The 25284-nt window shown below is 44.5% G+C and overlaps 1 protein-coding gene across 16 annotated transcripts in view; it reads left to right on the top strand.

The window, feature by feature from the left end:
- Positions 1-25284, top strand: part of dtna (dystrobrevin, alpha) — a 709829-nt gene that overhangs the window by 566104 nt on the left and 118441 nt on the right. For 13 of the 16 annotated variants that reach the window (XM_070892657.1, XM_070892659.1, XM_070892667.1 and 10 more), the window contains 3 exons: positions 6196-6309; positions 11984-12080; positions 12612-12632. In XM_070892657.1, coding sequence (XP_070748758.1) covers positions 6196-6309; positions 11984-12080; positions 12612-12632 — 232 coding nt within the window. The remainder of the gene's footprint in view (positions 1-6195; positions 6310-11983; positions 12081-12611; positions 12633-25284) is intronic. The other 3 variants (XM_070892661.1, XM_070892662.1, XM_070892665.1) reach the window with 1 other exon arrangement.

The following is a 25284-nucleotide window of genomic DNA, read 5'->3' as shown; positions in this document are numbered from 1 at the left end:
GGAAGATCGCCGCGGCCGACCGAATCCCGAATGGGCACTGGTTGTTAACCAAGAGTTGTTAAGTTGTTAACCTGTGGAATTCCCTGCTACAGAGAGTTGTTGATGCCAGTTCATTGGATATATTCAAGAGGGAGTTAGATATGACCCTTATGGCTAAAGGGATCAAGGGGTATGGAGAGAAAGCAGGAAAGGGGTACTGAGGTGAATGATCAGCCATGATCTTATTGAATGGTGGTGCAGGCTCGAAGGGCCGAATGGCCTACTCCTGCACTTATTTTCTATGTTTCTATAAAAAGACCTTTGTGTGTGTTGATGCAGGTGAGGCCTCCAGTTCCTGCGTCATGTAGGCTGAGGTCAAGTCCAGCTTGGTGAAAATCGTCCCTCCAGCTAGGGTCGCAAATAGGTCGTCTGCCTTGGGTAGCGGGTACTGGTCCTGCAGCGAAAAACAGTTAATTGTGACTTTATAGTCCCCGCAAATTCTAACCGTACCGTCCTCCTTGAGTACCAGGACAATCGGACTGGCCCAGTTGTTGAATTCCACCGGCGCGATGATGCCTTCACGTTGCAGCCTGTCCAGCTCAATTTCCACTTTTTCACGCATCATGTACGGTACCGCCCGAGCCTTGTGATGGATGGGTCGCATACCAGGAACCAAATGGATCTGCACTTTCGCCCCGAGAAGCATCCAATGCCTGGCTCGAATAGCGATGGGAACTTGCTTAGAACCTGGGTACATGAGGCGTCGTCGACAGACGAAAGCGCTCGGATGTCGTCCCAGTTCCAGCGGATTTTCCCCAGCCAGCTTCTACCAAACAATGTGGGGTCATCCTCTGGCACAATCCACAGCGGGAGTTCGTGTACTGCTCCATCATAGGAGACTTTGACTTCTGCACTGCACTGCCAATTACAGGGATTAGTTCCTTGGTATAAATCCTTAGTTTAGTGTGAATGAGGCTGAGCTTGGGCCTGTATGCCTTCTTTCCCCAGAGCATGTCGAAGGCCTTTTTACTCATTATGGACTGACTTGCCCCAGTTTCCAGCTCCATAGATACTAGAATGTCGTTCAGTTCAACTTTCAACATTATTGGTGGGCATTTCGTCGTGAACGTGTGTACCCCATACACTTCTGCCTCCTCCGTACGAATTTCCAACTCGGTCTGATCCACTATGGATCGATCTTCCTCTGCAACGTGGTGGTATGCAGCTCGCCTGCACATTCGTTGGAGGTGTCCCATTGTTCTGGAACCATTGCATGCACAGTGCTTAAAACGGCATTGATGGGGCCGATGATCACCTCCGCAGCGCCAACAGGGTGCTAACTGTCTCGCATTAACAGATGATGGCGGACTCTGGATCAATTGCGGTCGGGCCACAGCAGCCGGCGTGTACGTTCTGCCGTGTACATTTCTGGTCAAAACCGGCGTTGCTTTATGCACAGTACTGGCCGAAACATCTTTACTCTGCAAAATCTGTTTAGTGTTGTCGCTGGTGAACATAAATGCCTGGGCTATCGTTATGGCTTTACTCAGATTCGGAGTTTCTGCAGTCAACAGTTTGCGAAGGATTATCTCATGTCCAATGCCCAGTACAAAAAAGTCTCTGAGCATTTGTTCTAGGACTCCCTCAGCCTCACAATGTCCTGCGAGGTGCCTTAGGACAGTGACATAGCTCGCCACTTCCTGGCCCTCCAATCGTTGACATGTGTAGAACCGATATCTCGCCATTAAAACAGTACGCTCCCGGACCAGCGTACACAATTCTTCGTAGGATTTCTCTGTTGGTTTTGCCGGGGCCAGGCGATTCTTCATGAGGCCATAGGTTGTTGCCCCACAGACAGTTAAGAGGATTGCCCTTCGTTTGGTGGCATTCTCGTCACCTTCAGCTCATTGGCCACAAAGTATTGGTCGAGTTTCTCCACGAAGGCCTCCCAATCATCCCTTTCTGAGAACTTCTTCAGAATGCCGACTGTTCTTTGCATTTTCGCGCAGTTGTTCGTTACCTCATCGCCAATTGTTGTACTCATAATAAATAGTGAGACTGAGTACTATGTGTAATGAGCAAGTGTGACCTTAGCTCCTTTATTAAGGTTCTCGTGGGTGGCCTGCTTATATACTGTGCTCCCAAGAGATGCTGGGATCCCTTGGTACTCCAACAGATGGGCCCTCTGGTGGTTAGGTGTAATGCAAGTTACAAAGGATTAAATATATAACAAGATACATACGATACAGGTTAAATGTATACCAGGAGTAAATTGGTGTGTCAAAGAAGGGCTCAGTGGATAAATAGAGAGATATGAGCAAAAGTGAGGTTTAATAGAGGCATATGCTAAATATAGGCAGAATAATATGGAAGAAACACTTAAAAAGATACAACTATAGAAGAGAAACAAAGGGGAGATTGGAAGGCTAACAAAAAGTATGAAAGACTGGTAGTTAGTATAAAGGGAAATAGCAAGGGCCTTTGTAAGCACATAAGAAGTAAAAAGGAAAGACAAAGAGGCCAGTTTTCCACATTACTGATTTTTGGCGCAGTTGTAGAGATACGTCCGATTTTTTAGTGGCCGACTGCGACAAAAAATAAAGTTGCAAGTTTCGGCGTAATAAATTTTGAATTTGGAGTAGTGCAGATTGTCCTTAAGCTGTGTGGGTGGAGCTTAAGGACTGCACCAAAAAACTGAGGTTGCCAGGGTAACGAGGGATACACAGAAGGGCTGAGACTGGAAAGTGAAACATACACAAGACATAAGCAATTGTAGAACCCCGGGCCCCCCCCCCCACCCCCCCCCTCTGGTGCCGGTGCCGTTCCATTACAGCAAGAATAAACAGACACAACAGCTGTTAGTTGTTTCAACTGAGCTCTATATTTAATTTGAAGGAACTGCTTTCCATCGTCCTTGACTGCCTCTGGGCAGCTCATTGTATAAATAACAACAGCAACTTGCACAAGCACCTTTCTGTTTTTGCCCCAAACCTCTTCATATTTGGAGGTGCCACTCTTATCCCAGGTTGAAAAGTCCCCCGGTGCTGGTGCCGCTCCTATCCTGGGCCGAAAGCCCCCCTCCCCCCACCCCCGGTGCTGCTCCTATCCCAGGGCAAAAGGCCCCCCACCCCCGGTGCCGATACCGCTCCTATCCCTCTGCAAAAAGAAACATGTATCATGCAGTTGTGTATGAAATGAATGTCTCCTTCCCTCCCTCCAAAACCTAACTCAACTCCGCTAAAACAATGGTGTCTTCTCTGCGCCAATTTTCTTAAGTTCACGTAAGGTTTTTCAGAACGGTGCACTGCGCTGTTTTTAAAAAAATCGTAATTGGCAAAACTCGCTTGAATGGCCAAAAATGGCACAGCCGGCAGATTCCGCTCTCAGTGTCGCCAAAAAAATCGGGAACTAAAATAATTGGCCGTAAGTAGTTTACGATGGCGGAGAAACTTTGGCAAAATTTGCAGTTTTTAGTTCGCTCCAAAGAAAACAGTGGAAGCGAAAAAAAACACCGCAGAATAGTGGCGAAAATTGAGCCCAAAGGGTGGGTTGGACCACTTAGAGACAAAGAGCTATATTGTATTTGAGGGTGAAGGAATGGCAGAGATACATAATAAATATTTTGCTTCAGTTTTCACAGAGGAAAATGAAGTATATCTGAGCAAATGTGGTAGATCCATTACTAGAGATACATATTCAGAACACTGAAGGAGCCAGGGGAGAAGCTAGGAACAAAATAAAGCATAATGTTAAAATATCTTGCTGACAGAGACTGGGGGGTAATTTCAACCTAACCTGCCCAGCAGGAAACTGACGGGATGTGATCGGCTGATTACAAAGGCCCTTGCTATTTCCCTTTTTACACCCCACTGAATTTACCTCCATTGTATCACTATTCCTCTTCCTCATCATCATTTTCTTTCTCCGCCTGTCGCTCTGGGTGTCTGTAGAAAAGGAGAAACGAAACCAAGAATGAATGAGCATCACCCCTTTGGGATGAAGGAAACCGAGAGGGAGGCGGTGTGGTACTTCGAGGGGTGTCACGGCAAAATGATAGGTCTTCAGTCATTAACCTGGTGCTGTCCCTACATCATGTTTTCTCTTCTCATAGAACATGAGGTGCTTCAGGTTGGGGATGCCCTCTTCAATGGCAAGCCTCTCATAGGCATTGTGCACCATTTTTTCCTAGTTAGGTGAAGGCTAACAGTGTCGCAAGTCTCATGGAAAGCGGAAGTAGGAAATGTGCCGGTATCACCATGTTAAACTGGAGGAGGCGGTTCCTGTTCGGGGAGATGGATAGTCACACTATTAGATCGGAAGTTAGTATTCCCCTTAACCAGATGGTACCATGAAAAGTAAGTTTTGTAGATGTTACTTTTAGAGAGTGAAGAATCTGCTGGTGTCCAGGGTGCCCAAGGAAAAAAAGGGAGAATGGCCACCTTGCCTGCCCTGGTCAGGCCATTAAACATTTGGTCATTAAACCTAACGCATTGCTACTGTTTTGCCTGTGTTTTGCGCCAATCACTATTCCAGTGGATATGGAAATGTTGACCCACAAAAATTTAGTCTAAACCCCTCTCCAGATCTTCAGCGGGCGCAACTCATTACCCATTGGCGTAAAAATGATGCAATTCACCACAAGGAATTTCTCGGTCACTATGTGAATAAACTGATTTTAATCCAAATAGAACAAAGAGCTTTATACTGTGTTTGGCTTGGGAGTATGACCTGGGAGTATGTAATTTCCACCAGTGTGTGGCAACAGTATAAACCGTTTATTTTAAATGCATGGATTCCATACTTTTTGTTCATTTGTTCAATAAATAAGTTTTTGAGTTTACAACACATTCACATAGGTTTGCTAAGGTTATCCTTAATTCACTGCATTACAATCCTTTATGTTGTTTCACATGTAATACCTTTCAAAATGGAGTCCCAGTTTCTGGTCCGGGCCTACGAACAAGGCAAAGTATATTCCTAAACCAGGTACGTTTGTGTTCACCATGAGCAGGGAATTGACGGAAAGGGAAAAGCAAAACCTCAGTTTATCATCTTATCTGAAGGATTGTTCTTCTGACAATGCAACAGTCCTTCACTGCTCAATGGCAGTGCCAGCTTAGTTTATATACTCTAACCTAGTATGTGAACTCACAACCCTGTGATCCCGAGGCAAGAGTGCTACCAGCTGAGGCAAGCTGATTCTTTAATTACATGCATTTATATACCATGTGGTATAAGTTCAAAGTTAGGCATTCTTAGTTATCAAATACCTTTGTACCTTTAATCTTCACGTCAACCAAAGAAGAGCACTGTCTGCTACACCAATGAGAATATTTTCCATTTCTTATACCAGCTATTGTGTGTCTTTCCAATTGAGATTACCAATTTAAGATCATACGAACAATGACGGACAGGTTAAGACCTTTTGGTCCACCGAGCCTGTCCCACACAATTGTGATATCTTATGTATCACAATATATACACTCCACCCCACCTGAAACTGTGATTCCCTGGGAGAGGCAAAAAAAACAGGTAAAAACCCAGGTCAATTTGGGGAAAAAAATCTGGGAAATTCCTCTCCAACCCATCTAGGTGATCGAAACTAGTCCGCCCCAGCCAAAACAGGTCCAGCTCTCGCTTGAAGGAGTTCAGTGAATCAGCATCCACCACACGAGACAGCAGTCTGTTCCAGAGGTCCATTATTCTCTGGGAAAAGAACCACCTCCTGACATCTAACCTAGATCGAGTCTAATACAACTTAAATTTGTGACCCCTAGTCCACCCTAACTTATTTAATTGGAACAAACTATTAACTGGAACACAGTCTATTCTCTTCATTATCCTATAAACCTCAATCAGATTCCCCCCATCGTCTAAGTGTAGACTCCCTATTTTTTTAGCCTAACTTGATAACTAAGCTGCTTTAGACTGGGAATTGGTCCAGTGGCCCTCCTCTGCATCCTCTCCAAAGCCTCAACATCACCCATGTGAGGAGACCAAAATTGAACACAGTATTCCCAGTGCGGCCGGACTAAGGGGAAGCATGTCAGCAACTGAGCCAAGCTAATACTTCAATGCAAAGACCTGTTGGCTAAAACACCTAATGAGATTTGACCGTAAGCTCTGAAATATTCTAATGGCACTGCTATCTGCAGTTATCCCTGTCTTGATTTGTCTGTGACAATGTAGATCACAATAACATTTGTCTTTTGTCAGAGAAATCCTGCAAGAGATACAGAGATTGAGACTTGAGCATGAGCAGGCATCTCAACCTACACCTGAGAAGGCACAACAGAACCCCACCCTTCTAGCAGAACTCCGGCTCCTCAGGTAACTCATTGAAAATGCAATTTAATTCAAAATTAGCCTGCTAAATGTCAGGGTGGGGTCTCAGCCCTGCTTGTCTTAGTCGCATTCCAATATACAAACTATTTTTGTACTGGGATCTATGAAGGTGAGCGGCTCACTTACACTGTTCTGGCTAAAAGTGTTATATATGCAATAAAGGTTCAAACTGAGTACTGTTTAACTAAGCAAGCTACAACCTTGGCTCTGCTTTATTTGGGCCCAAAGTGCCTGACTCACAAAATAGCTGGCCTTTTATACCAGAGCAGCACCATGTGCGTGCTGCTCAGTGGCCTCCAACAATGACGCTATCTGGTGGCTACAAACAGCATGTACATACATGACAAAAAGAAAATGGGACAAAGCTACTGTGATAGAAAATAATATGGTGCCAGAAAACCCGTGATCCCACCCCTCAGTAGTTACAATGGCAGCAGATAGTTACGATGCACCCAAATACCAGACCCCATAAAAGTTCCTTGGGTCAGGCGATTTACGTCATGGTGCTGAGCACCTTCTCTGTAATGGCACATCTTGGCTGCCAACCAAATGAGCAGAAAAATGAATCATATGCCAGCCACTTTATAGGCTAAATTGGTAAAGAGCTCCAAAGATTTGAAGTCAGCCCCTTTATAAGAGCGCCAATTTAATTGGGGCCAAAAGTTCCATCTTGGAGTATTCCAGGCCATGAATCCAACCTGAAAGGTTTTTGTGATCCCCACTTCTGCCCATGTCAGGTAGTGTATGGCTGTATCTTGCTGGCATACAGGACGTTGGGGACATATGTGTGGTGGGACTATTTTGGTGGATGATGACCTCCCATCAGTCCCACATTCTTCAAATTAGTCAGGCTGTAAGGTGAGCACAGGTAGTCGTGGTGTCAATTTCTTGGGGCAGAGATCGGCTGTTACTGAGCCTCAGCCTATTTTCCACTCCTGCTAATCCCCACCCACTGGGTATGCCAGCAGCCTTCCCGATCCCCAAAGAAATTTGAGGACGTAAAAATTTGTTTTGAATTTGATTATTGTGCTTCAGTAGTTTCAGAGAAAACCCATTCAGTGTCAAATGGGATTCTGTTGATTCTGCTCATATTTCTACAGTTAACTAAGCTTGTTAAAACACCAGTTGCTTATGCTCAGTGTCTGACTGATCCATCCATCGCCTAGCTCAGAAATCACGGTTTATGTCATCTGTACACACTCCTTTAGTCTAATTCATCATGTGCTTCGATTTCAAAAATTTTTCAAAACAAGGAAATATTGAATTGTGTGCTACAAATTTCACTAATAGAAAATTGTATATTATTGACTCATTCCTGAAACTAGTCATGTCTGCAAAAGACTGCAACAGTAGTGCTAAGAAAATCTTGTTACTAATCTAACATCAATTACATGATTTGCTTCTTCATGGTCAAATCAAATAGGGATAGACCAGAACCAACCAATGTTTTGACATGCATGATCAATCAAACAAATGTTTCAGATTACTCCGATTCAAATATTGAAAGCACTGACTGATACTGAACTGCTGCTTGAATATGCAGTCTTGAGGATAATCCGCATCCTAAATAGTGCTAACATCTGCCCAAAAGTAACTTAATTTCTATAATTTTTCAGTAAAAATCAAAACAAACCACTGGTGTTGCAAGACATAAAATGTATATGACTTTTTTGTGACCTGCTATTTATTGGTGACTTTTTTTCTCTCTCAGCAAGGTGAGGGATGTCAGTTATATGGAACCAAACTTGTACTTTGTATTTTTATTGCAATCTTGTATTTACATCGCATTTTATCATTTTAAACTATTTTAAACCAAATTCAAATCATTTACCACACTGAATTATTTTTGGAATGCATTGCCTTTTATTATGTGGGGATTTGAGCACTTGCAGATTGGACAACGTAACATTTTCTTTATTTTTCTACAACATCGTGTCTTCATCCCAACCTCAGACGAGCACCCTTTAAAGTAGAGCCATTCATTTTTTACAAACCATCTCTGAGTGAAGTTGGATTTTTGATCTGTGAGCCATGCCCACAAGGAATCTGTTTGAAATGGCCTAAATTCATTTTGTGTAGGACCAGCAGAGCAGGGACTTCTACACGTTTTATTTTTTAAATCACTATATATTTGAATTGGCATGAAATTGTTTTCAACTTCTAGTACTAAAATGTTTTTTTTGTCACTTTTAAAACATGGGTTCGATTTTCGGCTTGTTTGCACCTCTGTTAGCGCCTCGGAGGAGTGGTAAAGGGTGTTTCTCGGTGTTACAGCAGGCGTCAAGCTTTTACCGCCCAGTCGGCAAATTCAGCTCATGGTCTGCGGCGGCACAAAAACTTACCATCCCACCCTCTAGTTTCACTGAGATCATGACAACAATCGTCGTGCAATGCTCCGCTAGCGTCCCGGATGCAAAATTAGGCCCTAACGCCTCATTATATACCCACCCCAGGAAACGTTTGCAAAAACAGGCGTTCCAGGGTGCAGCAGGTGGTATTGGTGGCATATTTAAATGTCGGGCTGAGGATCCTACATCGCAGGTCACACTGACTGCAATGGCTGCACAGATCACGCTGCGTGAAGCTCCGACTTGAAAGTGGCAGTTTTATCGGCCATTAAAGTGTCCTTACAACATCAGTGAGAGAATTTAATGGGGGCATTACTTGTTCGCCAGAGTATCATGCTGTATACGATTGACAAGCGGTGTCCAGCTCGAAGAAAGGCTCTTGGCCATGTCGGCCCACGGATGAGGAGAGGCCGAAGACATCTGGGGAGGAAGGCTTACCCCCCATGGGTTAACAGTCACCAATGCACATACAACTCTCTGAGGAGCAGTGTGTGAGAAGGCAGCACTTACGAAAGGAAGTGTTGACAGAGACATGCCATCTCCGACAGGCAAACCGATGCCTGGATCGCTCTGGAGGCAGCCTTCGATACTTCCCTCAACAGTTATCTGAATTCATTGTGGTGTGCTGCATGTTGCACAACTTGGCCATCATGAGGGGCCAGGCAATGCCAGTGGGGATTGCAGGCCCATCTCAGGAGCAGGATGACGACAAAGAGGAGCCTGGCGAGGCCCCCATTGGGGGAGGCAGCATGGAGATGCTGCCGGACTAAGATTCGCACATCGCCAGCTCATAATGTACCGGTTCTCCTAAATGGAGGAAACTGAGGGATGGAGCTAATACTGGACACACCGATGAGCCCCCAGAAAGACACATCTCCAGTGAACATTGGAATGATGCACTAGACACGAATGGCAAAGGATGAATCATAAATTTTCCTGCAACAAAGTAATAAAAACTCCACCCACCAAAAGAAAACCATACAATACACAACGTTATGTTGGAGGGTACTGAATCAACAATGAAATCCCTTAAATCAACGAAACTTTTTTAACGCCGTGATTTTCGGCTGGATCGCCAAAACCTCCTTGCGTAACGCCTGATTTTGCGCCCACGATCATGAAACCTAATTTTTTGGCGAATTTTGCAGACAAGGACAAAAACTTTTTCCAGGCAGTATCAGGACCACCCTGTGCCATTACTGCCCCGAAATCTCAAAAGCCAAAAATTTTAGCCCCTAAAATTAACCGTTTTCTTCCCCTTTCATTGCTTCTCCATATGTCTCTGTTACACACACATTCCACTTACTGTTGAAGACGTCAGGCAGACGGCTTATTCCCGGCTTTTACCAATATTGTGTGAGTCATCCTCTAATTATCCCTCTGTGGGAAAAATGCCTCATCCAATTAATACAGTAGTGCAGCCAGGGTTAAGAATTCATTAAGTGAGGAATGATGGTACAAACCAGCATCTTGACCTTCTGTGACACACAGCAGCACCGAATAGAGACTTCTTAAATATGTAAGCAGCAGTTCTGAAGTGACAACAAACATTTCAAAGGTGAAGAAGAGGAGAGGGTGTTTGGATATTAATTTATGATGGTGCTGCATGTTTTTTATTTGCCTTGTTATATTTCGCAACAGTTTCCAGACAACTAATAAGTCACCAATTTTTATCATGTTGAATGACAACCAAGTTTTATTTAAATTGAGCTAATTCGGAAATAAACTTAATAGTTGTTGGTTCTTGTTGATTATCATCAGGACGTGCTCGTATTCAATATTTTACAGTATGAAAATGCCTCTGGATCCCATTAGACCCCTGTAGGATCCAAGACTACTAGTAAATGGCTAATTTAACATCAAAGCCCTTGGTATTGCTGATATTACATTGGCTTACTTTTCCAGTCGGGATGACACTGTTAACAAAATATAAATTAATGACCAAAAGACTAGTATTTCCTAGAAGAAAATAGGATATCCAGCTGTCCTATATTAAATAGACAAAATACTTGGATACTTTTGCGTAGTGAAATTAAGTTTAAAATATAACTCATTTTCAGTTTGTGATAGAGTTGCATATATGCATACTGATATGTTAAAACAATGGATGAAAGTAGCATAGCAGTACAGAGCATTGGTGTGCTAATACTCTTGTGTCATGGGTCAGGTAGATTCCTGATTTTGGTTAGGCTATTATGGTAACAACAGGAGATGATGCACCTACTGGTGAGTAGTTCAATGGTGCCATTGGCAGTCACATAAAAGCAGATCACCTGTCCACTCTGAGCTATGGAAGAGTATGTGATATCAGGAGATAAAATTGTTATATATGTAGACTATAGGTATACTCTCTGTGTAGTCACTGAATAGTTGCAAAAGATGGAGACTTTTTACCTGATGTACTATCAATAAGGTTTATACTGTGCATATACTATGCTGACACCACTAGAGGGTGCAACTGGTGGAGACCGGGGTTTCTGGCCCTGGTGGCAGGGGCTGTATAAAAGGGCAGCCACCATGCTTGTGCCTCACTCTGGAATTATGAATAAAGGACCAAGGTCACTACAGTTTGAGTACAACACATTGCCTCATGGAGTCATTCATAATAAGTACATTACAGACATAACAAAAATAATAAAAATGGGTTATACAGACATAAATAGCAGAGGAAATTATCAAAGTATAGAATTTGATACCAGAAATCAAAGGCACCATTTCATGAAGAGATGTTTAACAAACAAGCTGGTGAGATTTAAATGCGGCCCAACCGTTAAAATCATACGTGTCTCATTCTGACGCATAGAAATGAACTCACCACCCCGGTTTCTAGCTGGAAACCCTCAGGCAATTAAAATCCAGACCATGGACTTGAAAATGAGGACTAAATATGTCTCTACATACCAGGATTCAATTATTACCTGGACTCCAACCCCACTTTACACTGGGTCTTGACTCCCCATGTGCAATGTCACGGAGAATCGACAAGTATAATACGAAATTTGTTAAAAAGGCATAAAGTAATTTTGCAAGGTCCCAAAATTTCACCAAGAAGACATGAGGAAAAGAGTGCCCAATGTTGCTATTCTGGACCAAGGTACATCGGGCTGCTCCCTCGACAAATACAGAAATTCTAATCTTTAAGGTCAGAATAAAACCTCGATTCTAGCTGCACCTTGACACCTTTCTGAAAATATTTAATTAAAATAAACTTAGAAGAACCTGTTAGCATTGTAAACTTAATTTGTTTACTTTGTCGTTGATAAACTGATATACATATGTGTTGGATTAAAAATAAGTTCTTGATTTCACAGGCAGCGAAAAGATGAATTAGAACAAAGGATGTCAGCACTGCAAGAAAGCCGCCGAGAATTAATGGTTCAGCTGGAAGGTCTGATGAAATTACTGAAAGTAAGGTCATTCTATGGGTAAATTAAAAGTCTAATTAACAAAATGCAACAGATTAAGGACGTGAATGCAGTTATTTTCTCCAATTGAGTTACTTGTTTTTAATCATTTTTTTTAAATAGTTGTAAGTATGTCGTAGCGAAACAATTGTGCAGAGTGGAAAGTTAGACAGTAGCAAATTTAATCAACATATGTACGAGGATGGATTTTTTTTCTATAATTTCTATCCCTGAATATACTGAGGTTTGGAAGGAGAAATGAGTTGGGAATTTCCTCAAAACTGTTCCCACTCTGCCATCATTGCCACGCGGCTCTGAGGGAATTCACTTCATAGCAATTTTTTTATTTTACATTTTTTTGTATATATATTCACTGTTAACTGTAATTTTGTACATATAGATTTTTTTTATAAATATATACTATTCCCTGCTGACTAGGAAACCACTCTTTTGAAAATGAATTCTGCAGAACATTTAAATATTTATATAAATATGCTTTGTCTGAATAATACTTGATTTTTAAACTTTTAAATAGGAAGAAGAAATGAGGCAGGAAGTAAGTTTCCTGATCCAGTTTTGCGCAATCATTGCATATTCATTTATTATCTGAATCTGGCCTTAATGCTTTGTTTTGCTCTCTGCCTGTGCTGTGTATCAATGAAAATACTTTGCTTTTACTGCAACAAGCTGAGTCTTCTGTGGCAATTGATACTAATAATGTATCTGAAATGATAAAGCTTGGATTTTGATTGATAGACTTTATGATTTATAACTAGACATTTGTTTTAGTTATGAGAGCATGAGTATATTGTAAAATTGTGTTCTTTATTGTGTTTTGACTCTATATACTAATTCGTATACATTTACTATGCCATGACATACAGTGACAAGTTTATTTTTAATATGTTTTGACTCACAGATCGGCTGCTAAATGTGTGTTCTAATGCATTTATAGCAAATTTTCTACTGAATTGACTACTTCACAAACCTGACACTAATTTATTGCGTATAACCTAAACTGATTTTGGCTCGATGGGCTATATTTTCTTCCATTGGGAATTGCTAAAATATTGCATGATTGTGTGGTTTTAATTGTGTGATTCATGAGAATACAATTTAATTAGTGGTAAAGAAAAAGATAGGAGTAAGTCAAAATTCACCTGTATTGATGAGCCTCAACACTTTTCAAGCAGCTAATGAGCCATTACATAATTGCTGAAAACTTCACCAGAAAGGTACATCGATATTATCCATGCTTGTCAGCATTTTAAAGACGTGGCTCACGTTCGCTCTCAATCTTCTAATCTTGAACATGTTCAATTCTCTTCCTAAATTACAGCTTTATTTTGCAAAATTATCTTTATTAATCTTCTCTGAACTCCTACCAATGCTTTAATATCCTTTTCCAAAACTGCACAAAATATTCTAGATGTGGGCATACCAATAAATTATGCTAGTTTGCAGTCAAATGGTGTTGATATTCATACCAAGTACTTAAGTAGCCTTCTTGATGAAAGGCTCTCCTCTACAAAACCAGCCACTACTCCAGAATCAGCTTGGAAAGCAAAGATAACCCCCAACCTATTTTCTCTGCTACCAGTCATCTCCTTTAACTCCTCTCCTCACCATCACAAAAAATGCAATGAGCTCATGGACTTCTTTATCATTAAGATTGATACCATCCATTCAGCTGCCTCTGCTGCTCCCTCTCCACCTTTCCTGCTGACTAACAACTAAAACTTTCTATGCCCAAGCCACGAACACAATTTTTTCTCCGATCTGCTCTCATGCCATTTCCAAGCTTATGTTGTCCATGATATCCACCTGCTGCTCCCTTAATGCCATTCCCACTAACCTGCTGGAAATTTAATTTCCCTTCCTGGCTCCCATGCATTGTAAATGGTTTCCTATTCTCAGGTACTGTCCCTCTCCCTTTCAAAACAACCATCATCACCGCGCCCCCCCCCCCGCCGCTGCACCGCCCCACCCCCCACCCCCCACCCCGCTCCCTCCGACCACCAAATTTCAAAGTATCATCTACCTTCTCTTTTACAGCTGGAAGGGTCCTTAGTTAAATCACGTGAGGTAGTCTGAACTGATCTCTTTGCAGGAACGAGTGTGTGGCACAAAATAGACCATAATTTGGTACTCAGTTGGCAATACCCCACAGAGAAGCTGCACTTCACAGCAAAAAGTCACACAGAAGCTGATGCAGATAAGGGCTCTTCTGATATTGTGCTAACAAGACATTGGCATAGTTAGCACTGTGCAAAAAATTACTATTGTGTTCCTAACACAGATGAGACTGCACACAGGGAGGTTAAAGTAACAGTGACCTCAGTCTTTATTAAGACACTCCAGAGTGAGGAACAGGCCTTAGGGGCCGGCTTATATACAGTGCTCCCAAGGGATGCTGGGATCCCTTGGGACTTCGGGGGATGCGCTCCCTGGTGGCGGAACATGGGAGTGCATGCTTTACAGATACACAACATCACTCCCTCCCACCCCCCCCAAAGTCAAAGTGAAAACTATTTACGAGGTGAGGCGGTCGGGAGCCTTTCTTTCCCTGGTGGACCGCCACGATACAAATGTCTGTTCTGGTGTGTTGGCTGTGCCCTCACTAGGCTGGCGTGTTGTTGGACCTGCAGGGCTGCTGGGTGAGCCTGGCCTTGCTGGGCTATTGGGCGTGATGGGTTCCAATTTCCTGGTCCAGGGTGGTGTCGTTGATCCTTTGGGTGTGTGTTGTGGGCTCGAAAAAGGTGGTGTCTGCTGTGTGTTGTTCAGGGCAGTCTGTGAACCGCAGCCTCGTTTGGTCCAGGTGCTTTCTGCAAATTTATCCATTGTCTAGTTTGACTACAAACACCCTACTCCCTTCTTTAGCTATCACCGTGCCCGCAATCTACTTGGGACCATGTCCATAGTTTAGCACATATACAGGGTCATTCAGATCAATTTCCCGTGACACAGTGGCGCGACCATCGTTTACATTTTGTTGCTGCCGCCTGCTCTCTACCTGATCATGCAGGTTGGGGTGAACCAGCGAGAGTCTGGTTTTAAGTGTCCTTTTCATGAGTAGCTCAGCCGGGGGCACCCCTGTGAGCGAGTGCGGTCTCGTGCGGTAGCTGAGCAGTACTCAGGACAGGCGGGTTTGGAGTGAGCCTTCTGTGACTCGTTTAAGGCTCTGTTTGATTGTTTGTACTGCCCGCTCTGCCTGCCCATTGGAGGCTGGTTTAAACGGGGCAGAGGTGACATGTTTGATCCCATTTCGGGTCATGAATTCTTAAAATTTGGCACTGGTGAAACATGGCCCGTTTTCACTGACCAGTAAGTCACGCAGGCCGTGGATGGCAAACATGGCCCTGAGGCAGTGGCGGTGCTTCCCGACATTATTTCACATTCAATCCATTTTGAAAAAACATCCACCACCACCAGGAACATTTTACCGAGAAACGGGCCCACATAGTCGACATGGATCCTCGACCATGGTCTGGAGGGCCAGGACCACAAACTTAGAGGTGCCTCTCTGGGCGCGTTGCTCAACTGAGCACACACACTGCATTGCCGTACACAGGACTCGAAGTCAGAGTCAATACCGGGCTACCACACGTGGGATCTGGCTATCGCTTTCATCATTACTATACCCGGGTGTGTGCTGTGGACATCCGAGATGAACGTCTCCCTGCCCTTTTTGGGTAGCACTACGCGGTTACCCCACAACAGGCAGTCTGCCTGAATGGATAGCTCGGTCCTTTTGCTGCTGGAACGGCTTGATTAGCTCCCATGCAAGACACAGTTTTTTACTAAGGACAGCAGAGGATCTTGGCTGGTCCAAGTCCTAATCTGGCGGGCCGTGACAGGTGATTTATCATTTTCAAACACTTCCATGACCATCAACAAGTCTGCGGGCTGTGCCATCATCAACAAGTTTGCAGGCTGCGCCATTTCCACCCCCGTGGTGGGCAATGGTAGCCGACTGAGAGCATCCACACAGTTCTCGTTGCTTGGCCTGTGGCGAATGGTATAGCTATAAGCTGATAGCGCGAGTGCCCACCTTTGTATGTGGGCTGAGGCATTAGTATTTATCCCCTTGTTTTCAGCGAACAGTGATATGAGGGGCTTGTGATCAGATTCTAGCTCAAATTTGAGGCCAAACAGGTACTGATGCATTTTCTTTACCCCGAACGCACACGCTAATGCTTCTTTCTCAATCGACCCTTGGAATTACAGAGACATAGAAAGGGGGTGTAAAGCTCAATCTGTGTGTGGTGGTTCAGAGGCATGCCAGGATGATAGTGTAGATGACAGAGGAAAGGCACTAGACTAATTCCCAGTTTAAAGCATCATAGTTACCAAGATAGGCTAAAAGAGCAACCTTGTTGGTAGATCATGGGGTCTGTGCCACAATCTTGTAGCCCGGAACTCTGCTTGTGTGCTGAGCTGTTGTCACGGCACCCTGTTCCCTCGTGGTCCAGTGAAGGCCCTGTTTACCATCCGCAGATTCGGCAGCTTGGTCTTCCCCTTTAATGAAGAGGAGGGCTCTGTCTACGTGCCAGCGATATGCATCCCACCGTGTAGCACTGCTAACTTCGCATGGCTTTGCACCCCACTCCCGCCCGTGAGAGGAAGTGGAGTGCGAGATTCCTCTCGGGGACATTAAGTCCAATATAGGTCGTGAGGCAGGACTTCCGCGCATAGCACAGCAACTCCTGCCTTGCGGCTGTTAGCGCCCGCAAACGGGACGGTACCGAATTTCATCCCCAGAGAGTTCCCATTGTGTTATATTGTCTGTCTTAGTGAGGTCATTAAACTTTTTGCAGCACTGTACTGCATTGACCAGAAGCTTAATTGGACCAGCCATATCAATGTGGCGGGTATAAAAGCAGAGCAGATGCTGGGTACTCTGCAACATTGATTCCCCTTTGACTCCTCAAAGCCTCTCCAGCATTTATGTAGTTTAATGTCAGGAGTGTGATAAAATACCCATCATTAGCCTTGGTGTGTGCACCTGCAACAACACTCAAAAACTCAACGGCCTAGAAATCCCAGTCGAGATCTTCCCGCCGGCAAACGACAGAAAAAGCTAAAAAGGATCTGCAACTCCCTGTTCCTGCTGTGCCCACCAGCGATCCCGGTCCTGCGGCCTCCACTCACTGTACATCGGAGCGGGTGCACGTCGGGACGTCCATATGCTGGAGCTGGAGTCACATGGTTCTGGGCAGCCAATCCAGGTACAGTATGTTCTCATTCATAATAATGGGAACTCTGTCAGTAGGATTTCTCATTATTATGATTGAGAACCCCCCCCCCAAACAAAAATAAAAAAATAGAAAAAATACACCACATATTTAAGATTACTTTAAATTAAAGTTATTAATGACATAAAAAAATATATATTTTTCCATTTTTTTTTAAGTTTTTTTAATTATGGTTTAAAATAAACTTAGTGGGCAGGGTTTTTAATAATAAAATATTTTTTTTTAATTTTATTTAACTATGTTTTTGTATGTTTTAAAACTCTTACACCTGTAAAAGTAGGCTATGTGCCTGCTTTTATCAGACGCAAAAGTTTTCAGGACATCCACTGGGCAAAATATGAGTAAATACCACAATCCTGCCTGTGTGAATGTCCTGGCTGTGGCAATACGGGCGATGCCTTCCCGGGTCCGTACACACTCCGTATGAACTGGGAGGCCGGGATTTCTGACCATCACCATCGAGGACAGAACAGGTTACTTGATCAGCATCCTTGATATTGGACTCACTATTCACCTTGTCCAGTACAGATGCATCATGGCCACTGTGATGGACAACGGCAGCAACATCATAGGAACATCATCACCTCCAAGTTAGAATCATAGAATCGTTGAAATTTACAGCACAGAAGAAGGCCATTCAGCCGATCGTGTCTGTGCTGGCCAACAAGGAGTTATCCAGCCTAATCCCACTTTCCAGCTCTTGGTCTGTTGCCTTCAAGTGCATAATCCAAGTACTTTTTAAATGCTATGAGGCTTCTGCCCCTACCACCCTTCCAGGCAGTGAGTTCCAGACCTCCACCACCCTCGGGGTGAAAAGAATTCTCCTCAAATACCTTCTAAACCTCCTACCACTTTAAATCTATGCCCCCTGGTTATTGACCCCTCTGCAAAGGGAAATAAATCTTCCTATCCACTCTATCTAAGCCCTTCATAATTTTATATACCTCAATTAGCTCTCCCCTCAGCCTCCTCTGTTCCAAAGAAAACAACCCCAGCTTATCCAATCTTTCCTCATAGCTAAAATTCTCCTGTCCAGGCAACATCCTCGTAAATCTCCTCTGTACCCTCTCTAGTGCAATCACATTTTCCTGTAATATAGTGACCAGAACTGCATGCAGTACTCTAGCTGGGGCCTAACTAGTGTTTTATACAGTTTAAGCATAATCTCCCTGCTCTTGTATTCTATGCCTTGGCTAAGACAGTAAAGGCAAGAATCCCGTATGTCTTCTCAACCGCTTGAGTCTTCAAGAGTCTGTGGACATGAACTCCAAGATCCCTCTGTTCTTCTACACTTCTCAGTGTCCTACCATTTATTGTGTACTCCCTTGCCTTCTTAGACCTCACCACAAGCATTACACCACAGGCATTACCTCACACTCCTCCGGATTGAATTCCATCTGCCACTCTTCTGCCCATCTGACCAGTCCATTGATATCTTCCTGCAGTTTACATCTTTCTTATTATTATCAACCACCATCTGTAAACTTCTTAGTTACATTCAAGTCCAAATCATTGATTATATACCACAAAAAGCAAGGGGCCCAGTACTAAGCCCTGCGAACCACACTGGAAACAGCCTTCTAGTCACAAAAACACCCATCAACCATTACCCTTTGCTTCCTGCCTTTGAGCCAATTTTGGATCCAACTTGCCACTTTGCCCTGGATCCAATGGGCTTTTACTTTCGTGACCAGTCTGCCATGTGGGACCTTATCAAAAGCCTTGCTAAAATCCATATAGACTACATCAAATGCACTGCCCTCATCGATACTCCTTGTTACCTCCTCAAAATATTCAATCAAGTAGGTCAGACACGATCTTCCGTTAAAAAATCCATGCTGACTGTCTCAAATATGGGCCTTGTGTGCATTTATACTGTATAGTAAGGATATATCAGTGGCGACGAGAAACTGGGATTTAAACCATGCGAGCATGGCCACTAGCAGCACAGAAGAGAGGTACTGTGTTGGTGATGATTGGGATGACTTTATTGAGAGAAGGTCACTCTGTGACCAGTTACCTTTATTACCAAGACCTCAAGTGATGAAGGTGGGTGGAGCTTCCCCTTTTATACCTGAAAGTCCAGGTTAGCAATGTCTCCCACAAGTTCACCCCCTTGTGGTCAATGTTCTCAAGGTGTACAACTTAGGTCAGCTTATACATGGGTTACAATGATCGTTGAATACATGACAGTTAGCAGTCCTCTAGTCCTCCGGCATCACACCTGAAGCCAAAGAGGATTGGAAAATCAGAGCCTCAGCTATTTCTTCTCTTGCTTCTTTTAGCAGCCTGGCATACATTTCATTTGGGATTGGGGATTTATCTACTTTCAATGATGCTAAACTCCTTAATATTTCCTCTCTCGCAACGTTTATTTCATCTAACGTTTCACACTCCTCCTCCCTGATTGCAATGTCTGCATTGTCCCTCTCTTTTGTGAAAACAGATGCAAAGTATTCATTAAGAACCATACCCACATCTTCCACCTCCACACACACACATTGTCTTTATGGTCCCTAATAGACCCTACTCTTTCTTTAGTTATCTTCTTGCTCTTAACGTATTTATAAAACATCTTTGGGTTTTCCTTGATTTTACTTGCCAATATTTTTTCATGCCCTCTCGGTGCTTTCCTAATTTCCTTTTTTAATTTCACCCTTACACTTTCTATACTCCTCTAGGGTTTCTGCAGTATTGAGCCCTCGTTATCTGTCATAAGCTTCCCTTTTTTTCTTTATCCTACCCTGTATGCCACTTGATGTCCAGGGGGCTCTAGATTTGTTCGTCCCACCCTTTTTATTTAAGGGAACATACTTGTTCTGAATCCCCGCTATCTCCTCCTTGAATGCCTCCCACTGCTCTGACACTGATTTACCTTCAAGTAGCTGTTTCCAGTCCACAATGGCTAAATCACATCACAGCTTAGTAAAATAGACTTTTTCCAAGTTGAGAAATTTTATTCCCGGTCTATCTTTGTGCTTTTCCATAACTACCCTAAATCTAACTGAATTATGATCACTACCACCAAAATGCTCTCCCACTGATGCCCCTTCCACCTGCCCAGCTTCATTCCCTAAAACTATGTCCAGAAGCGCCCTCTCTCTTGTTGAGCTTGCGCCATACTGGCTAAAATGTTCTCCTGAATTTATTTTAAGAATTCTGCTCCCTCTATACCTTTCAGACTAATTATATCCCAGTTAATATTCGGGTAGTTTAAATCCCTTACTATTACTGACCTATTGTTTTTGCAGTTCTCAGAAATTTGCCACATATTTGCTCTTCTTTCCTCCTCTGATTGTTTGGGCATCTATAGTACACTCCCAGCAGTGTGATTACCCCTTTTTTGTTCTTCAGTTCAACCCATCTGGCCTCATTTGATGATCCTTCTAACATATCATCCCTCCTCACAGCTGTTATTGTTTCTTTAATCAATATTGCGACCCCCATCCTTTTTTTAATGCCCCTCTCTATCTCGTCAGAAAATCTTGTAACCAGGAATGTTGAGCTGCCATACCTGCCCTTCTTTCAGCCATTTCTCAGTAATAGCTATAATATCATACTCTCACATGTCTATCTGTTCCCTCAGCTCATCTGCCTTATTCCCTAGACCCCTTGCATTCAACTATCTACCATTTAGCGCTGCCAAACTCCCTTGGTGTCTATTTTCTAGCCTTTGTTGTTCTGCTTTCCAAACTCGCTTACTAATTTTCTGCCTTCCATTTCCAGCTTTTCCTCTCTCCCTTCTGAATTTACTCTCAGGTTCCCATCTCCCTGCCAAGCGAGTTTAAACCTTCCAAACAGCACTAGCAAGCCTTCCCCCACCACCCCACCCCCCCACCCATGCACCTCCGCCCCCCGCCCTGCCTCCTCGAGGATATTGGTCCAGGCCCTATTGAGGTGCAACCTGTTACGTATGCATTCTGTGTAACGAGTATTGTACCGCCACCAGAGGGCGTACCTGTTGGATTCCCAAGGGATCCCAGTATCACTTGTGAGCATTGTATATAAGCAGGCCTCCCATGCTGTACCAGCTCTCTGGAGTTAGAATAAAGGAACTCACGTCTACAGTACTCAGTTACATTACTTTATTTGAGACATAACAACTGGCAACGAGATAACGAACCACCATGCGAAAATACAGTGAACTGTTGGCATCCTGGAGAAATTCTCAGAAGGGGACAATTGGGAGGCCTTCGTAGAGCGACTCGACCAATACTTCGTGGCCAATGAGCTGGAAGGGAGCGCGAACGCTGCCAAACGAAGGGTGATCCTCCTCACCATCTGCGGGGCAACAACCTATGGCCTAATGAAGAATCTTCTCGCTCTGGTGAAACCAACAGCCAAATCGTATGAAGAACTGTGTACACTGGTCCGGGAGCACCTAAATCCGAAGGAGAGCGTTCTGATGGCAAGGTATCGATTTTACACATGTCAACGGTCTGAAGGCCAGGAAGTGGCGAGCTACGTCACCGAACTAAGGCGCCTTGCAGGACATTGCGAATTCGATGGATTCCTGGAGCAAATGCGAAGAGACTTTTTTGTGCTTGGCATTGGCCATGAGGTTATCCTTCGCAAACTATTGACTGTTGAAACACCGAACCTGAGCAAAGCCATAACGATAGCCCAGGCATTTATGTCCACCAGCGATAACACCAAACAAATTTTGCAGCATAAACAGGTTTCGGCAAGTACTGTACACAAAGTAACGTCGTTTTCAGGCAGGAATGCATATAGCAGAACGTACACGCCTGCAGCTGCACAATGTCAAATGACCCAGAGTCCGCCATCAAGCGTTAATGTGAGGCAGTTGACACCTTGGTGGCGCTGCGGAGTCGATCATCGAGTCCATCAATGCCGCTTTAAACACTGCGTGCAAAGGCTGTGGAACAATGGAACACCTCCAGCGAGTGTGCAGACAAGCTGCAAACCATCATGTTGCAGAGGAAGACCGATCCATGGTGGATCAAACTGAACTAGAGACTCAAACCGAGGAGGCAGAAGTGTATGGGGTACAGACCTTCACCACGAAATGTCCACCGATCATGTTAAAAGTCGAACTGAATGGAATTCCAGTATCCATGGAACTGGACACGGGTGCGAGTCAGTCTATCATGAGCAAAAAGGCCTTCGGCAGGCTGTGGTGCAACAAGGCACACAGGCCCAAACTGAGCCCTATTCATACCAAGCTGAGAACTTACACTAAAGAGCTGATCCCTGTAATTGGCAGCGCAGCAGTAAAAGTCTCCTATGATGGAGCAGTGCACGAACTCCCACTATGGATTGTGCCAGGAGATGGCCCCACACTGTTCGGCAGAAGCTGGCTGGAAAAAATCTGCTGGAACTGGGACGACATCCGAGAGCTTTAGTCCGACGGCGATGCCTCATGTAACCAGCTTCTGAGCAAGTTTCCGTCGTTATTTGAGCCAGGTATCGAAAGTTTCTCGGGGGCGAAGGTGCAGATCCACCTGGCTCCCGGTACATGACCCATCCACCACAAGGCACGGGCGGTGCCATATATGATGCGAGAGAAAGTGGAGATCGAGCTGAACAGGCTGCAACAATTGCGCCGGTGGAGTTCAATGAGTCGGCCAGTTCAATTGTTCCGGTCCTCAAGGGCGATGGCACGGTCAGAATTTGTGGGGACTATAAAGTAACGATTAACTGTTTTTCGCAGCAAGACTAGTACCCGCTTCCCAAGGCAGACGACCTATTTGCGACGCTGGCAGGAGGAAAGACGTTCACCAAGTTGGACCTGACCTCGGTCTACATGACGCAGGAGCTGGCGGAATCTTTAAAAGGCCTCACCTGCATCAACACGCACAAAGGTCTGTTCATCTACAATAGATTACCGTTTGGGATTCGATCAGCCACAGCTATTTTTCAAAGGAACATGGAAAGCCTGCTAAAGTCAGTTCCGCGCACCATGGTTTTCTAGGACGATGTATTGATCACAGGTCGGGACACCATCGAACACGTGAAGAACCTGGAAGAGGTTCTAAGTTGGCTAGATCGTGTGGGACTCAGGTTGAAACGCTCAAAGTGTGTTTTCCTGGCACCAGAGGTCGAGTTCTTAGGGAGAAGAATCCAGCAGACGGCATCAGACCCACTGATGCCAAGACGGAGGCCATCAAGAACGCATTGAGACCACAGAATGTGATGGAGCTGCGGTCATTCCTGGGACTCCTCAATTATTTTGGTAATTTCCTACCCGGGTTAAGCACCTTGCTAGAACCTCTACATGTGTTGCTATGCAAGGGAGATGACTGGGTGTGGGGGAAATCACAAGAGGCTGCTTTTAAGAAAGCCAGAAATCTGTTATGTTCCAACAATCTGCTTGTTCTGTATGACCCATGTAAACATTTAGTGCTAGCTTGGGATGCGTCTTCGGACGGGGTCGGGTGTGTGTTACAACAAGCAAACGAATCGGGAACATTGCAACCGGTCGCTTATGCATTCAGGAGTTTGTCCAAGGCCTAAAGGGCCTCCAGCATGATTGAAAAAGAAGCTCTGGCATGCATTTACGGGGTGAAAAAAATGCATCAGTATCTGTTTGGTCTTAAGTTTGAGTTAGAAAATGACCATAAGCCGCTCATATCACTATTCTCAGAGAGCAAAGGGATTAATACCAATGCCTCAGCTCACATCCAAAGATGGGCGCTCACGCTGTCAGCATATAACGATGTAATCCGCCACAGACCAGGCACAGAGAACTGCGCTGATGCTCTCAGTCGGCTACCATTGCCCACCCCCGGGGTGGAAATGGCACAGCCTGCAGACTTGCTCTTGATGATAGATGCATTTGAAAACGAAAAGTCACCCGTTACGGCGCGTCAGATCAGGACCTGGACCAGCCAGGATCCTTTACTGTCACTTGTGAAAAACTGTGTCCTCCATGGGAGCTGGTTCAGCATCCCAGCAGAGATGCATGTTGGGATCAAGCCGTTCCAGCGGCTCAAAGACGAAATGTCCATATAGGCGGACTGTCTTTTGTGGGGTAATCGCGTGGTTTTGCCCAAAAAAGGCAGAGAAATGTTCATACGTGACCTACACAGTACCCACCCAGGCATAGTAATGATGAAAGCTATAGCCAGATCCCATGTGTGGTGGCCCGGCATTGACTCAGATTTGGAGTCATGCGTGCGCCAATGCAACACTTGCTCTCAATTGAGCAATGCACCCAGGGAGGCACTACTAAGTTTGTGGTCATGGCCCTCCAAACCGTGGTCTAGGATCCACGTTGACTTTGCTGGCCTGTTTCTAGGCAAAATGTTTTTGGTTGTTATGGATGGCTTATTCGAAATGGATTGAGTGTGTAATAATGTCTGTAAGCATGTCCACTGCCACCATCGAAAGCCTACGAGCCATGTTGGCCACGCACAGCCTGCTTGATGTCCTAGTCAGTGACAGTGGGTCGTGCTTCATCAGTGCTGAATTCAAGGAATTCATGACCCACAATGGGATCAAGCATATCACATCTGCCCTGTTTAAGCCCGCATCCAAAGGCCAGGCAGAACGGGCAGTCCAAACCATCAAGCAAAGCTTGAAACGCATTTCGGAAGGCTCCCTGCAGACCTGCCTGTCCCGAGTCCTGCTCAGCTACCGCACCAGACCCCACTCGCTCATCGGGGTTCCCCCAGCCGAGCTGCTCATGAAAAAGACGCTCAAAACAAGGCTCTCTCTTGTCCACTCTGATCTCCATGATCACGTTGAGGACAGGGGGCATCAACAAAGCATGTACCATGATCGCGCAAATTTGTCACGCGATATTGAAGTCAATGACCCTGTATTTGTACTCAACTATGGACATAGTCCCAAATGGCTTGCTGGCACTGTCATAGTCAAAGAAGAGAGTAGGGTGTTTTAGGTCAAACTCGCAAATGGACGAACTTGCAGAAAGCATTTGGACCAAACCAAACTGCGATTCACAGACAGCCACAAGCAACCTGAAGAGGA

This window comes from Pristiophorus japonicus, chromosome 1, assembly GCF_044704955.1.
Source record: "Pristiophorus japonicus isolate sPriJap1 chromosome 1, sPriJap1.hap1, whole genome shotgun sequence".
In the NCBI taxonomy this organism is placed as follows: domain Eukaryota; kingdom Metazoa; phylum Chordata; class Chondrichthyes; family Pristiophoridae; genus Pristiophorus; species Pristiophorus japonicus.
The sequence above is the reverse complement of the archived record's forward strand: the minus strand, read 5'-3'. Positions and strand labels throughout refer to the sequence as shown.